This window comes from Lampetra fluviatilis, chromosome 41, assembly GCF_964198595.1.
Source record: "Lampetra fluviatilis chromosome 41, kcLamFluv1.1, whole genome shotgun sequence".
In the NCBI taxonomy this organism is placed as follows: Eukaryota; Metazoa; Chordata; class Hyperoartia; order Petromyzontiformes; family Petromyzontidae; genus Lampetra; species Lampetra fluviatilis.
The window spans coordinates 8,088,811-8,104,367 of NC_136315.1; the positions used below are offsets into that span (position 1 = coordinate 8,088,811).

Below are 15,557 nucleotides of genomic sequence, written 5' to 3' on the forward strand. Positions count from 1 at the left end.
CTCGATTGACACCAGGCACACGTTTGGGGTGCCTCTCACTTTGCGGACAATCTTACAATCTGGAGAATACGGTGATCCATGGCAGTATTCCTGCGAACCCATAAATCTGACCCCATATCGAATCCCTACACGTAAGCCCCATATATATATGTCCCTGCATCAACCCGATAGTTAATCGCTGCATCTCATCCTACACCGCACTTAACACATTACATCTGTAAACTGTGATCCTCACCCAGTATCTCAAATCCTTGAATCTCACGGCTATATTTAATGCATTTATCCCCGATGCCACCCAGTGTATAGCCCCTGTATGTAATTCCGACACAATAACCGCAGATTATTCCTACACAATAAGTGATGTGGGGGTGGAAATTAAAACTACAACTAGTTTATGATCAGGTAAGGCTCACCGAGCTGCGTAGCTCTTTTTCAGAAGCGACCTGGCCACAAATGATGGCTCAACGATATTGGCTTAGCGTATGGAAATTTATAGCAGCCAAAAATACTCTTGAATCCACGCAACCATGGCGAGAACATGCCAACTCCAGATATACAGCAGGCGTCAGGGTTGGGATCGAACGCGACAACCTCCCGTATACCGGGCGAGGTAGTTAACATCTCGCCACCGCGGCAACGCCCTGGCCAGGTGATCTCTTTTCACTTCTTCTTGGTTCTTTCGGTAAAGTCACGTAGAAGGGAAGTAATAAAATAATAAAAATAAAACATAATAAAATTATATAATATTATTACATTATGGTATTATATTATTATATTATTTTATTATATTATTTTATTATGTTTCATTTTTATTATTTTATTACTTCCCTTCTACGTGACTTTACCGAAAGAACCAAGAAGTTGAATCCCTGCAGTCACGAAAGCTTTAAATCTCTTTTCACTTGTTGCACCGGAGCCCACGCCACCCAACCCAACCACGCCACTGCATCCCACCCTTGCCTACAAGCTCAAGGGGGGCACTGCGGCGGTGGTGGCGGGGGGCGCTGCCGCCAGCCGGTGCCGCGCCAACTGCTTGGCCTTGAGCAGCGCGGCCTGGGGGGCCACGGGAACGTGGGGGGAGACGCCGGTGCGCTCCCAGCGCGCCAGCAGCGAGCGCTGGCCCGGCACGGCCAGATAGAGGTGCGTGCCGTCCACGTGGTAGGTGTGTGCCGGCAAGCAGCCGACGCCCGTAGTCTCGCCGATGAGGAGCGCGCGGCCCAGACGCTTGAGCACGGCCGCGAACTCCTCGGCGGCGCCCAGGGTCTGACGACTCGTGAGCACCAGCACGGGCTTGCGCGAGCCGTAGCGCTTGCCTGCGTGTGTGTGTGTGAACGTGTGTGTGCGTGTGAACGTGTGTGTGCGTGTGAACGTGTGTGTGCGTGTGAACGTGTGTGTGCGTGTGAACGTGTGTGTGCGTGTGAACGTGTGTGTGCGTGTGAACGTGTGTGTGCGTGTGAACGTGTGTGTGCGTGTGAACGTGTGTGTGCGTGTGAACGTGTGTGTGCGTGTGAACGTGTGTGTGCGTGTGAACGTGTGTGTGCGTGTGAACGTGTGTGTGCGTGTGAACGTGTGTGTGCGTGTGAACGTGTGTGTGCGTGTGAACGTGTGTGTGCGTGTGAACGTGTGTGTGCGTGTGAACGTGTGTGTGCGTGTGAACGTGTGTGTGCGTGTGAACGTGTGTGTGCGTGTGAACGTGTGTGTGCGTGTGAACGTGTGTGTGCGTGTGAACGTGTGTGTGCGTGTGAACGTGTGTGTGCGTGTGAACGTGTGTGTGCGTGTGAACGTGTGTGTGCGTGTGAACGTGTGTGTGCGTGTGAACGTGTGTGTGCGTGTGAACGTGTGTGTGCGTGTGAACGTGTGTGTGCGCGTGTGTGTGTGCGCGTGTGTGTGTGCGCGTGTGTGTGTGCGCGTGTGTGTGTGCGCGTGTGTGTGTGCGCGTGTGTGTGTGCGCGTGTGTGTGTGCGCGTGTGTGTGTGTGCGTGAACGTGTGTGTGTGTGTGTGCGTGAGCGTGTGTGTGCGTGTGCGTGAGCGTGTGTGTGCGTGTGCGTGAGCGTGTGTGTGTGAGCGTGTGCGTGTGTGCGTGCACGTGTGTGTGCGTGAACGTGTGTGTGTGCGTGAACGTGTGTGTGTGTGTGAACGTGTGTGTGTGTGCGTGAACGTGTGTGTGTGTGCGTGCACGTGTGTGTGTGCGTGAACATGTGTGTGCGTGAACGTGTGTGTGTGCGCGGGAGCACAGTGGGGAGTGGTGGTGTAGTGGTTAGCGCGCCGCGCTATGAACCGGGCGACCCGACTTCGATTTCGGCTCACGGCCAACACCGGTGACGATTATCTGAACCGGTCCTGGGCCTCCCCTAGGTCGACTCAGCCTCAAACGAGTACCTGGTGCGGTATGTTAAAACATCGCCACTGGGGAGACAAAGACGGCCGGGCGTGGTGTTGGCCACCCACCCCATCGTGTGCCTTGCCGGCCTTCATAAGTGCTCGCTGACAGCACTTGCCCCAACAGTCTGTTACAGGCCACACGGGGGGCCTTTGTCTTTGTGTGCGAGATCACAGTGGCGAGGCACCGGTGGTGCATCCCGGCCACTCAACCGGCCCGTCCCGGGGGCCTCCTACCAGCGGGCCCTCGACACCTCGCGTGGCCTCAAGGTGGCACCTCGCCTCGCACAAGCGCCGTGGTGACACCACCGCCACCGAGCAGCTAACGGTGGCCGCTGTTGCTGCTGCTGTGCGTTGTGGGTGGATGAGTGGGGGGCAAGTGGATGAGAAGGCAGGCAGATGGGTGGGCAAGGGGGGGGGGCTGTTGTGGGAAGGCGAGAGATGGGTGTGTGGATTAGGTGGTCAGACAGATGGGTGGCTAGGTGGGTAGGCAGATGGGTGGGTATGTGGCTAGGCAGGTGGTTGGATAGACAAGTCGGCAGGAAGGTGAATGGGTGGGTGGGTAAGCAGATGGGCAGGTTGGTATTTTGGACGGTAGGAGCAAGCAGGTGGGTGGGTAGGTGTGTTAGCAAGGTAAGTGTGGACAGGCGGGTGGATTGGTGGGCAGCATAACATAAGTTCTGATGCCAACAATGATAATGCCAATAACAATAACATTGCAACATCGGCAATGGTGATGACAATACTAACAAAAACAATCAATAGGAACAATCACAATAAAGAAACACATTACTGTAATGGCAATGCGTTCTGCTGAGAACGCATCATGACAATCTCTGTTCCACTTGTATGGTTTAATTGCTATTGGTCATATGGTAGTCGTAAGCTAAATTCGTGTATCGAGGCTCACACTATAACTCACGACGGATGCATTCGTGGGTTATAGACACAGCGGCAATTGATTTGTTTGATTACATAAGGCAACAATTCAATATTCACACTTGTACCGATCTTAGAATCATGCATTGTGTGTGTGTGTGGACACCAAATCATAATTCCATCCAATAAAATTCCCACCGGATTATCCCGTTGAACCGGCCTATTCCACGTTGTTTTACTTACGTGTGTATGAACGCTGAACGTCTTTCGCACTGTACGTAGCCAACGGCGCTAATCGGAGGTGCGGAGTGAAGAACAACCAACTAAACACACACACACAAAACTAGCAGTTCTGAATAAATGGCCTTTCAAACTGGATAATTTGAAAGTGCACTGCTCCGGTGGCTGCCTAACATCGGAAGGAAGAGCGTTTCGAGACCACAGCCGCAGAAGCGCATCTGAAAGCGCACGATGCCGTGAGCGTTGTACCTGCCGGGCTCGCCGCTGTGTTGCGTGCCGTGCTTTGTTTACCGGGTAATCGCGCGATGGTCCACATCTGCTGGGTGGTGTTGGACCGTCTCGTGTAGACGCTGTCGAGCAGAACCGGCTGATCTTCATCAAACAGATAGGAGGCGAGTGTGGGGATGGAGGAGATGGGACCTCCTACATTGTACCTGCAGTGCAACAACATCATCATCATCATCGCTCATTCTGGACTGAGCTCGGACTCAATGATGAATCGATTAACTTTATAATCGATTGAGAGTTCAGCAGAGACAATATCGTTCTAGACATAGCCATTGAAGTGCGTGTGTGTGTGAAAACTGATAACCGTGGATAATTGTAATCTAATAATATTCATAACCTTGGATTTGTATAATTTATCTTGCAGCCCTCGGTCAAGACACTGTTGGATGGAGGTCTTCTTCCCATGCTGCGTGGCTCACGAGGATTGTTTGACCATACTTCACTGCTGATGAACAGTTAACGCAAGCCAAATGTTGCAAGTGCTGATGGGAAAGTGGTAAAGGATGTGTCGCAAACGCTTTGGTTCACAAATTCCGATTCCCCCACAGTCCACGCTTACCGAATTACCAGAGGTGTGGACTCGAGTCATGTGACTTGGACTCGAGTCAGACTCGAGTCATGAATTTGATGACTTGCGACTCGACTTGGACTTGCATAACAATGACTTTGTCCCACCTATGAGATGTGGACTCGAGTCATGTGACTTGGACTCGAGTCAGACTCGAGTCATGAATTTGATGACTTGCGACTCGACTTGGACTTGCATAACAATGACTTTGTCCCACCTATGAGATGTGGACTCGAGTCATGTGACTTGGACTCGAGTCAGACTCGAGTCATGAATTTGATGACTTGCGACTCGACTTGGACTTGCATAACAATGACTTTGTCCCACCTATGAGATGTGGACTCGAGTCATGTGACTTGGACTCGAGTCAGACTCGAGTCAGGAATTTGATGACTTGCGACTCGACTTGGACTTGCATAACAATGACTTTGTCCCACCTATGAGATGTGGACTCGAGTCATGTGACTTGGACTCGAGTCAGACTCGAGTCAGGAATTTGATGACTTGTGACTCGACTTGGACTTGCATAACAATGACTTTGTCCCACCTCTGCGAATTACCGACAATCGCTCTGACGAGTACAGCGTCTCGCGGATTCATGCGGCGAGGTTGGCAAACGTGGAAATGCCGACAGTCTTGGAACAAGCGACGCCACCCAATCAACCCCAATCGGAAACGAAGCCGAAGATTTCCAAGTCTGGATCTACAACTTGTAAATGTGGTGTCACAGCGCCACCTGGTGGTAGCAAGAATAATAATAACCTCTGATAGAAGAGTCATGTCATCAGGTGGAACCATCACAGCCACGACAGCTGATACAGCTGTCGTGGCTGTGATGGTTCCACCTGAAGACGGAAGCTTGTGTTGCCTCCGAAACGTCGTGATTTTTATTTTATTTATTTTATTTTACTTTTATTAATTTTAATGTTTTTACCTACGTGACTTTACCGAAAAGACCTAAGAATATGAATCCTTGCAGTCACGAAAGCTTCAAATGTAGAAGTCATGTCATCACAAACCCACTTGCTGTACTTGCAGGCGGGTGTCACGCGCATGATGGCCTCTATGGCTGAGCCACCAATCTCGCCCCTAGAGGGCTGACTCACGGTCGGGCACCACCACCCCGGGCTTCTGTATTTATGACGAGACGTTAACTACCTCGCCTGGTATACTGGAGGGCGTGGGTTCGATCCCCGACCCTGACGATGCCTGATGTGTATTTGGAGTTTGCGTCCCTCTCTCTATCTCATCATCATCATCACGGTGGCTAGGGGATGTTAACTCCCTCGCCTGGTATACACGAGGTCGTGGGGTTCGATCCCGATTCTTGACACCTGCTGTATATTTGGAGTTTGCGTGCTTCTCTCCCCGTGGTCGCGTGGGTTTTTCTTCGGGAGTCCTCTGTTTTTTTTTTAAATCCTTTATATTAAGTTCACTTGCTTGCTTGCTTAGGACCGTGCAAATCTTTCGGTCGTGTTTTAACCCACTTCCCGTGATCCAATCGAGCTGACATTTTCCACACAGACTCGTTGTGCGTGACAATTAATGTTCGTGAAAAATGTTTTCCAAAATTTTACACTTTTTAGGACAAAAATATTATATTTAATTACCAATTGCTTAATGCTGCCATGCAATCATCTGACCCATAGGTGGCAGCCATCTCAAGCCAGAGGACGAGATGACTCTAGCCGCCACGCATATAAAGGATTTATAGTGAAAAACTTTGTTTTTACGGGTTTACTTGTTGCTTCTTCCACATTTAGAATCGACGCCACGCGTCTAGAGCATTCGGCTCCGATACATTTCCACGCGACGAAGACGACACTAAGCCGCTACATTGAGCCGCCATCGTTTGCGATAGACAGGATCGCTTCTGATCAAGAGCGATGTACAAGCTCAGCGGGCCTTACCTGGTAGTAAAAAACAAACACCATTTTTTTTTTAACTTTGTCGCGATTGTATCGGGGAAAGGGGGGTGGGTGTTTGGGGGAGAAACCCGGCACCTCAGGTCGATGATGAGGATCTCGGTGTCGCAGATTTTCTTCCACACGTGCTCCACCAGCAGGTGGGCCACGTGCTCGAGCGCCTCCAGGTCGCTGAACAGGTCGAAGCGAAGGTAGCCGATCTTCCCCTCCAACACGTCCGTGATGAACGAGAACTTGATGAGGTCCTCAAACGACTCGGTTGGAGGCATCTGGGACAAAGACAAAGATTCCACCACCCGGTATAGCCTCGAACAGACTGTTGAGGCAAGTGCTGTTAGAGAGCATCGATGAAGTGGGTTGCTCGCTAGCACCTTGCCCGGCCGAATTTCTCTCCCGAGTTGTGATGTTTACACATTGCATCAGGTACTCATTTGAGGTTGAGTCGACCTAAGGGAAGCCCATGACCGGTTCAGATAATCGTCGCCGGTGTTGGCCGTGAGCTGGAATTGAACTCGGGTCGCCGGGTTCGTAGTTGCCTATGGGTCCCCACTCTGTGACGCACACACACAGAAGCGAGTGCGACAAGCAGCACTTTGCGAGGAGCCTGCTCTGATTGAGAACGTTAAACTCGTCGCACGAGCCAAGAGCACGCATCGCGTTTTAGCAAACGTTCGTGGCCCATCACATTGTGATGTTGACGCATAATAGTGTCTCAAAGTGTCTCTCTGCTCAAATGAGCGTGGGCCAGCGATTGCTGTGAAACTCTCACGCAGAGTTGCTGCTTGTATTGACCCTGCGCGGTTAAGAAGCGTGCAAAGACGCTTGAACTAAGACTGATAGACAGGAAGAGGAGCACATGGGTTAGATAAAACACGCAGGATACATACACAATGATGAGTGTTATGAACATGCGCTATTTAGGATCATCAAGAACCAATATTAATTCATGAGGCTCAGAAATTCTAGATTTAAAGCTTTCGTGACTGCAAGGATTCACATTCTTAGGTTTTTTCCGGTAAAGTCACGTGACTTTACCGAAAAAATCTAAGAATATGAGGCTCAGAAAGTCAGATTATGCCAAACATAAGATGCCGAACATTCTCAAGCGTTTGTTGTGAATACTTGTAAATTCACTGCTAATTCTTAAACAATAATAGTGTCTTTGTGAGCCCCGAGCATTAACATTCAGAGCACGTTGTTCATGCCCAGGGCTCAGTATTAATCTTCATGGCTCAATAAACTAAACTCTGATGACTCCTGGGTTCCAATGGAAAATAATGAGGTCCACACACCACCAGTGTCCTGCAGAGGCACCATTAGCCAGCTTGATAGACAGAACACTGTGTACGAGTCATACAGAGTGGGTATTCCTTTCTTTCTTCCTCCTGGCTTTAGTCGCACACTTCGTGGGAGGCAAGCGACTAAGTTCGGTAATGATGGGAATCTTAATTGCAGGTCTTCAGCAAATGCGTAACTTTCGGCTGAGCCTGCCCTGCGAGTATATGACCAATCTGCCTCCGGTCCGACGGACTTGATCGCGTTAAATGCGCGTGGGCACGACGTTCACCTGCATGGGCACGATGCCCGGCATCCTGTCCGTGGCATGCTCGGGCACGCACACCGCCTTGAGGTGGCGGTCCCCCGTGATGAGCTGCAGGTGCACGGTCAACTTGAAGGCGAGCTCCTCCTCGGACCTCAGGGCTCCGTACTCCCCGGCCGCGAGCAGCGCCGCCAGCTTGCTGGGCACGCCGAGCGCGGCCTCCGCCCTCGAGTAGCCGTCGGCCACCAGCTTCCCCGCCGTGCGCAGGATGGACGGGGCGTCAGCGCGCAACGCCGCCATGCGCAGGGCCGACTGCAGCGCTTCGGACGCCTTGGTGTGCACGTGCGGCTCCACGCCCGCCACGCTCCACGTGCGTCCCCCCGAAGGGCTCACGCCGGCCTGGTTGGGGATGAAGACGTAGAGGCGGCTGTCCCCGATGCGGTAGGTGCCCGTGGACAGCGAGCCGCCCGCCGTGGGCTCGCCGATCACCGTGGCCCGCTTGAGGTCGCTCATGACCCTCGTGAGGATCTCGCCGGCCGAGCCGGTCATGTGGCTCGTGAGGATGTAGACGTCCTTGCTGGCGCCGTAGCGCTGGCCCAGCACCCGCGGGACCGTGAACACCTCGGCGCTGCTCCTGCTGGGCCGGTCGAAGACCGTGTAGAGGTGGCGCGGAGGCGACGCGTCGAAGAAGTACGAGCAGAGGATCGGGATGGACGTCGAGTAGCCGCCCATGTTGTAGCGCACGTCGATGACGAGCGAGCGCGTGCCGGAGATCTTGTTCCACACCTTCTCCACCAGCTGAGGCCCCACGTGCTTCAGCACCTCGGCGTCGGTCATCATGTCGAAGCGCAGGTAGCCGACGTTGCTGGCGAGGATGTCCACCTTGAAGACGGTGTCGATGAGCACGCTGAGCTCCTCGGGAGACGGCACGCTGGGCGTCTTGTCCGCGTCCATGCGCTCGATCTGCAGGTCGCTGTAGAAGGCGTGCAAGCGGTGGTCGCCCCAGATCTCGTGCAGGTCCGAGGTGAGCTGCGAGGCAAGCGCCTCGTAGTCCACCACCGAACGGTACTTGCCCTCGCGGTACTTGAGGAGGATCTCGGCCGTGGCGTTCTCGCCGTCGCTCAACATCGCGTAGTAGCCCTCCACGAGCGAGCCGGCCAACTCGAGCAGCGACACCATTTTCGGGTGGAAGTCGATGATTTCCTTGGCCGCGTCCAGCGCGTTCTCGGCCAGCACGATTGCGTCGGGCACGACGCCGCCACCCAGCCAGTACTCGTCGTTGTTGTCGATGAAGTTGATGATGGGCACGGTCATGTAGAGGCGCGTGTCCGAGAGGCGGAACGCCAGGCTGTGCGCCAGCCTGCCCGCCGTGATCTCGCCCACGATGGTGGCCCTGTTGAGCGACTGCATGAGGTAGGTGAACTCCTCGGCCGCAGTGGCCGTGTGCTGGCTCGTGAGGAGGTAGACGCCCTTCTTGGAGCCGTAGAGCTGCGACGTGAGGTTCGACACCGTGTGGAACTCGGCGGTGACGTTGCGCAGCCTGTCGTACACCGTGTAGAAGTGCACGGGCGGCGACGCGTCCTGGAAGTAGCTGAGCACGATGGGGATGGCGGTGGAGGAACCCCCGAGGTTGTAGCGGAGGTCTATGATCACGTTGTCTGTGGGCTGGATGCGCTCCCACACCTTGGAGACCAGCTGCTTCCTGAGCTTCATCACGGCCGACGCGTCGCCGAACTCGTCGAAGCGGAGGTAGCCGATGTTCCCCTCCAGGACCTCCACCTTGAACACGCTGTCCACGATGGCCTCCAGCATCTGCTCGTCGTCCGGCAGCGGCGCGGGTGGGCCCGGGGGGATCGGCTGCGCCAGCGGGGGCCACTCGGGCTCGCGGTTGCTCACGACGAGACGCGGGTCCTCGGCCACCGACTGCAGGTCCTGGGTGAGCTTCGACGTCAGGTCCTCCACGGACACCACGGAGCCGTACTCGGACCACGAGAGGTGGTCCGCTATGGCCGAGGCGCGCTCCACGAACGTGTAGGAGCTGAGCAGGAGTTCGCCCGCCGCCTCGACGGCCTTGCGGGCCACGCCGCGAGCGTTCAGGATCTCCAGGGCCTTGTCCAGGGCCCGCTCGGAGGGCGCGCTCACGCACGGGAAGACGCCCGTCAGCTCCCAGCTGCGGCCCGTCAGCGGGCTCTGGGACCTCGCCGTGGGCACGGTGACGAAGAATCGAGAGTCGCCCAGGCGGAAGCGCTCCACCTCGAGGGAGCCTCCGGCCGTCTGCTCGCCGATCACGGTGGCCCGGTGGAGGTGTTTGAGCACGTAGGCCACGTTCTCGGCGACTCCCTCGGTGTTCGCGCTCACGAGCACGAACACGTCCTTGTGCTTGGCGAAGCGGGCCCCCTGGAGGTCCGGCAGGGACCAGATCTCCTTGCTCTCGTTCGTGGGCCGGTAGTAGACCGTGTCCAGGTGCAGCACGGGCCTGGGCTCGCAGAAGCAGGACACCAGGTAGGGCAGGCCCGTGATGTCGCCGTGCGAGTTGTATCTGAGGTCCAGCACGAAGGTGTCCGTGTCCACCAGCCGGTTCCAAATCCTCTGGACGATGACGGGGCCCAGCTTCTTGATGGTCGCCTCGCTTATGATCTCGTCGGCTCTCAGGTAGCCCACGTTTCCGTCCAGCACCGCGAAGCTCGTCTTCTGCGGGATGGTGGCCAGCAGCTCCTCGAAGGTGGTGGGGCGGTGCTGCTCACCAGCGTCCCATCCCTCCGCGTCACCCTCCTCCCGCTCGCCGTCGTCGTCCACGTCTGGCACGTAGCTCACCGCGATCCTGGGGTCATTGAGGGCCCCCTGGATCCCCTCGGTGAGCGCCGACGCGGCGCTCTCGGGGTCGGAGACGCCGAGGAGTTCCCCGTTGTCCACCGCTCGCTGTATGGCTTCGTCCATGCCCACCAGGTTCTCGGGGATGCAGTAGTTGTCCAGCAGCACCTTGGCCAGGTGCAGCACCACGGCGGTGTCGAACTTATACTGCGCTTGGCTGTGGCACGTGGCGAGCGGCAGCAGCAGCAGCAGCAGCAGAAGGCGCGTGGGGAACGCGGTGCGCTGCTCACGCGAGCCGGCCATGGTGGTGGTGGTGGTGGCCTCTGTCAAAGGCAGCGGCCGTGGTGTCCGAGCAAAGTGCCCGGGAATTATCAAGGACGTAATCCTCTTTGGTTGGCTTTCAGCAGATTAATCCGTGGGATTTGACGTGCATCGAGGTTGGAGCGGGAGTGGGTGGGTGGGTGGGTGGTGGGGTGCAGTTGGAGGACGGGTTGCGGGATAGTTGAAGCTCCTCTTAAAGTCGCCGTCAGATGGGTCTCGCTAGCGACGACACTTGGTTCACGCGAGAGGCGAACGGTGGCGATGCGTAACGCGCGGGGCTGTGGTGGTGGTCATGATGATGATGATGGACACGAGGAGTTGGCAGCAAATATCGACACCCAAACCCCACGGGGCAGCGCGCTTTTGGCTGCTTCCGTGGACTGTCCATTCCCGCCCGCATACTGCCCCGATGACGGTCTTCGTACAGCTCGCCTCGCCTAGCTAGCGGTTCTTGAGAGGAAGCGCCTCGCACGTGGCCGCGAAACGTCGGACATCACACGGCAGCCTACGCAGCAGCCATCCAGAGAGGATGCGTGCCCACTGGCGTGTGGTCACGTGAGCTAAGCTCAGGTGAGCCTGGTGAGTGCGTCGATGGTGGTAGAGTGCACGGGAGTAGCAGGTGTTGTAGGCTTGTTGTTAAGTGCAGCCACTGATTCACGAACTCGGAGCTTGTGTGTGTGTGGGAGGAGCGGCGGTGCAGCGGTTAGCGCGATGTGCTACGAACCCGGGACACCCGAGTTCGATTCCCGCACACGGCCACTAACACCGGTGACGATGATCTGATACCGGTCCTGGGCCTCCCCCTAGATCGACTCAGCATCAAATGAGTAACCTGGTGCAGTGTACGAAACATCGCCACAAAGGGAGACAAAGGCGGCCGGGCGTGGTGCTGGCCACCCGTCTTGTGCCTTCATGTGCGCTACTCGCGAACAGGCACTCGCCCCAACAGTCTGTTACAGGCTATAACCGGGGAACCTTTGTCTTTGTCTGTGTGTTACCTCCCTCGTTACTCGCGGGGTTGCTCCGCAGTGGAACTCCCGTGAACGCGAATCTCTTCCAACGCTGTGTGCGTCGCAGGACCCTCGCCACAACGAGTCTTGAGGCTCGGTCACGTAGTCGCTTTTTCCCGCACGGGCCATTAACATTCATTCACTTCTGTGTTGTTCGTGTGGAATGCGTGTTTTGCTACGTTCTCTTTTTAAGAGGAGACGACATGTGAGCATGTCGCTCTCCGTGATAAATAATCGTAGCGGGTGTCCGTCCAAGTTTCACTTGGGAATTCTACTCGGGGAGGAAATATTTTATTTTATATTTTCCGGAGCGTGGCACCGGACAGCTCTGGCTGAAATCGAGCCTCGGGGGTGACGACTCGTACCGATGATATTCCCAATGAATCCGTTGCGCACAGCACGACATGAAACAAATGCTATATTAATAGGCAACTTAAATAACATTTTGCAGGTGCGCATTTTGATCAACTCAAACGTCATCACACTGGGCGCCTTGTACACGGTACTGCGACGTATAGCCACGGCAATACCAGGCAGCACTCAGCGGATAAACTTTGACCAGAGCACCACCTGCTGGAGGCGATTGGGGTTAAGTCTTTCTTCCAAGGTCACGTTCAACCACATAGCTACGGATGCTGTGGGGCCGTCCATAAATGACGTCACGCACCTGGGAGGGGGGGGGCGTCAGACATTTGTGACGATGTGTGACGAGGGGAGGGAGGGTTAATGTGACGTCACATCAAAATGCGCAACTTTAAATGAATATAGACAACACGTTCTACTTAATTAAATATAATTTTTAATAAATGCTTTCTCCTGCAACATCAGAGTGCAGCACCACATTAAATACGCACTACAATGACAATAGTTTAAAGCTATTTGAAGCATGTTTTATTTTCAAAATGGAAATATGGTTTTGGGGGGGGGGGGGGGGGGCAGAGCTATGTGACGTCATATTTGACGGGGGGGGGGGGTCTGACTTTTTGTGACGCCGTGTGACGAAGGGGGAGGGGGTCAAAAATCGTCCAAAATCGCGTGACGTCATTTATGGATGGCCTCTTACGGGTGTTCGGCTCCACTCATTTGCGGCATCGTCTGGATGAAGAGCTACTCCGGACAGGTAAGACGCACCCCAAACTTGTGCCCGGTACCAAATAAATGCACCCCGAATGCAACTCTGCAGTGCCGGATTATCCCGGTAGCAAAAGTAGCTGCACGTGCTATGGGCCCCGCACTTTCAAGGGCCCCGCGCTAAACGCTTTCAAGATATCGATTCCGGTTCAGTGATTCTGCACTTGCTCTGTTGCTATAGTACTACACCGCCTTCAACTTTTATGAACGACCGGGTGTTTAAGGTTAGCGATTTGTCGTATTATCTGTCTGTATAGCAAATGAAAAAATACACAATTACTTTACTATGCAAGTCAAAACATTGTATTTTAATATTTATATTTTTATTTAAGGCCGCTTTATAACATATGCTACAGGCCCCGCACTAGCTTAATCCAGCACTGCAACTCTGGTCTCACACATTCCTCCCTGCCCCCAAACTGTTGTTTTGAATGACATGGGGAAAGTGCGTCATGTAATCTAGACGAGAATACGGTAATTATCAATTTCCTTTAGCTCACGACACGTGCATAGATTCGCGTCTGTCTGGTATGGACTCGTCTATCTTGGATGGGGATGGCTTCATATGACTCCTCCAGCCACTAGAGGCCGCGAGCCTTCACCAGTGCTCGATACACATTTTAATCGAATAGCAACCACCTGAATTATAGCAATTGAAATGATCGTTTCACCGCTAGCGACGACGCAATGCGCACCCGGTGGGGGTTCTGGTGTCAGTCACCGTAACAAAGAGAAGGGTTGGCCTCGTCTGAACCCAGCAGATGTGTAGCCTCAGAAGAAGCGTTGAGTCTGGTGACTCCGAAAGCACCGAGATTCAGCATTGTGACTCATTGCTCCACGTTTCTCCGGCTGTACAGAGACGCACGACTCTGGAGTATAATTGCAACATGGGCAATATGCAGCGAAATATATTACGCTTTGAATGAAATACAGTCTGTTCACCTATAACGCGTGTTTTCAGAACGAGAATTGGATATAACGCGATTGAGTGAACATAACTACGTCGCGCGATTTGGAATAAGTGGTTGCACGGCTGCCTCTGCGTAGCATCGTCGCACAAGGCAGCGGGATGCTGCTGGATGCTTCTAGACGCTACCCACGCGCCTCAGTCTTTGTCGGGCCTTGCGTACGCATCTCACGTATTTTTTTACCACATTATTTACTAGCCGGATTCGCCCGGGACTTAGATTCACCACGCCCGGCCGCCTTTGTCTCCCCAGTGGCGATGTTCACACACCACACCAGTTACTCGTTTGAGGCTGAGTCGACCTAGGGGAGGCCCAGGACCGTTTCAAATAATCGTCACCGGTGGTGGCCGTGAGCGGGAATCGAACTCTGGCGCCGGGTTCGTAGCGCGGCGCGCGAACCACTACACTACAATGCGTTACGCTTCCACATGCGCGGGTCACATGACAGATTTGACGTCACAGCTCACTTGCTGTGCAAAAAATATATGCATTATTGAGCTCCCCCTCCAAAAAGCACAAAAGTGTATTTTTATATTTTTTGCATGGTGTACAGTCTGGAAAGTACCCACATGGCAAAGTTCAAGTTTGTTGTATGTCGGAAAGTACGCTAAACATTTGAACAGACACACATAATCACAACTTTGCCTTTTATATATATGGAGATTATAACGCGACTTTTCCCCCCATAACGCGGTGTTCTTCAGGAACCGCGTTATAGGAGAACAGACCGCACACCATAATACGCACGCACATTGAATCGTTTAAAACGGTACCTGGTCGACAGGCTCCGTACCGTGCCATGAAGCCAACTTCCACAGCTGGGGCCGATGTGACCACATGGCCCCGCTCTGTGGATGTGTTCGGCTGCAGACCCGCGGGGCAACAGCGTCGTCGAGTGACCCCGTGACCTTGACTCGACGGCGGTCTCGGGGAACCTTCCGTTCACAACTGCCGATGACGCGTACGTCGCACGGCTCGCCGGGACTGGCGCAATGGGTGATGGGTGAACGAAAGTGGTAACGGTGGATTGCGCACCGAGCTGCGGACGCGATCGCCTGAGTTCGATTGGCAGCCACGGCCAACACGAGTGGCCAAGTGGTATCCGAACTGGTCCCCAGCTGGGCAACAACCTCTTGACCAAACCCACTGGGACCAGCGTAGAGGAGTAGAGTTAAACGAGCTCACGACCGAAAGGCGTTCATCCAGCATTGGATTGATACACGACCGTACAGTATTGTTTTAAAATGATTTTGTAGTTGAATCAGTGTGTTTCCCCTAGGTCAACTTAGCCTTAAATGAGTAGCTGGTGCAGCAATGCGCCAACATCAGACCTAGAAAGACAAGCGCGGCCAGACGAAGTATTTGTCCATCCTCCCATTCTGATTCAGTTGCCAGCCTTAATAGATGCTCACAAATAGAACATCTGAATGGCGTTCTTTAAACACGCATCTGTATACGTGAACTACTGCAATTTCCATCGGATGAAATTGCAGAGC

The 15,557-nt window shown here is 54.1% G+C and overlaps 1 protein-coding gene across 1 annotated transcript; it reads right to left on the minus strand.

The window, feature by feature from the left end:
* Positions 1-701: 701 nt before the first annotated feature.
* On the minus strand, positions 702-11,221 carry RBP3 (retinol binding protein 3). The gene is made up of 4 exons (XM_078875466.1): positions 7,848-11,221; positions 6,359-6,549; positions 3,791-3,933; positions 702-1,313 (listed from the first exon to the last, which is right to left on the minus strand). Exons 1-4 carry the CDS (start codon positions 10,932-10,934, stop codon positions 961-963), a joined length of 3,774 nt encoding a protein of 1,257 aa, XP_078731592.1. The 5' UTR covers positions 10,935-11,221; the 3' UTR covers positions 702-960.
* Between the last annotated feature and the right edge of the window lie 4,336 nt (positions 11,222-15,557).

Excerpts from the sequence above, each read along its gene's own strand:
- RBP3 (XM_078875466.1), bottom strand. The coding sequence starts at position 10,934 with ATGGCCGGCTCGCGTGAGCAGCGCACCGCGTTCCCCACGCGCCTTCTG. Across the intron at positions 6,550-7,847 it reads CGGGCATCGTGCCCATGCAG|ATGCCTCCAACCGAGTCGTT; the intron begins GTGAACGTCGTG and ends TCTTTGTCCCAG. Across the intron at positions 3,934-6,358 it reads ATCCTCATCATCGACCTGAG|GTACAATGTAGGAGGTCCCA; the intron begins GTGCCGGGTTTC and ends GTTGCACTGCAG.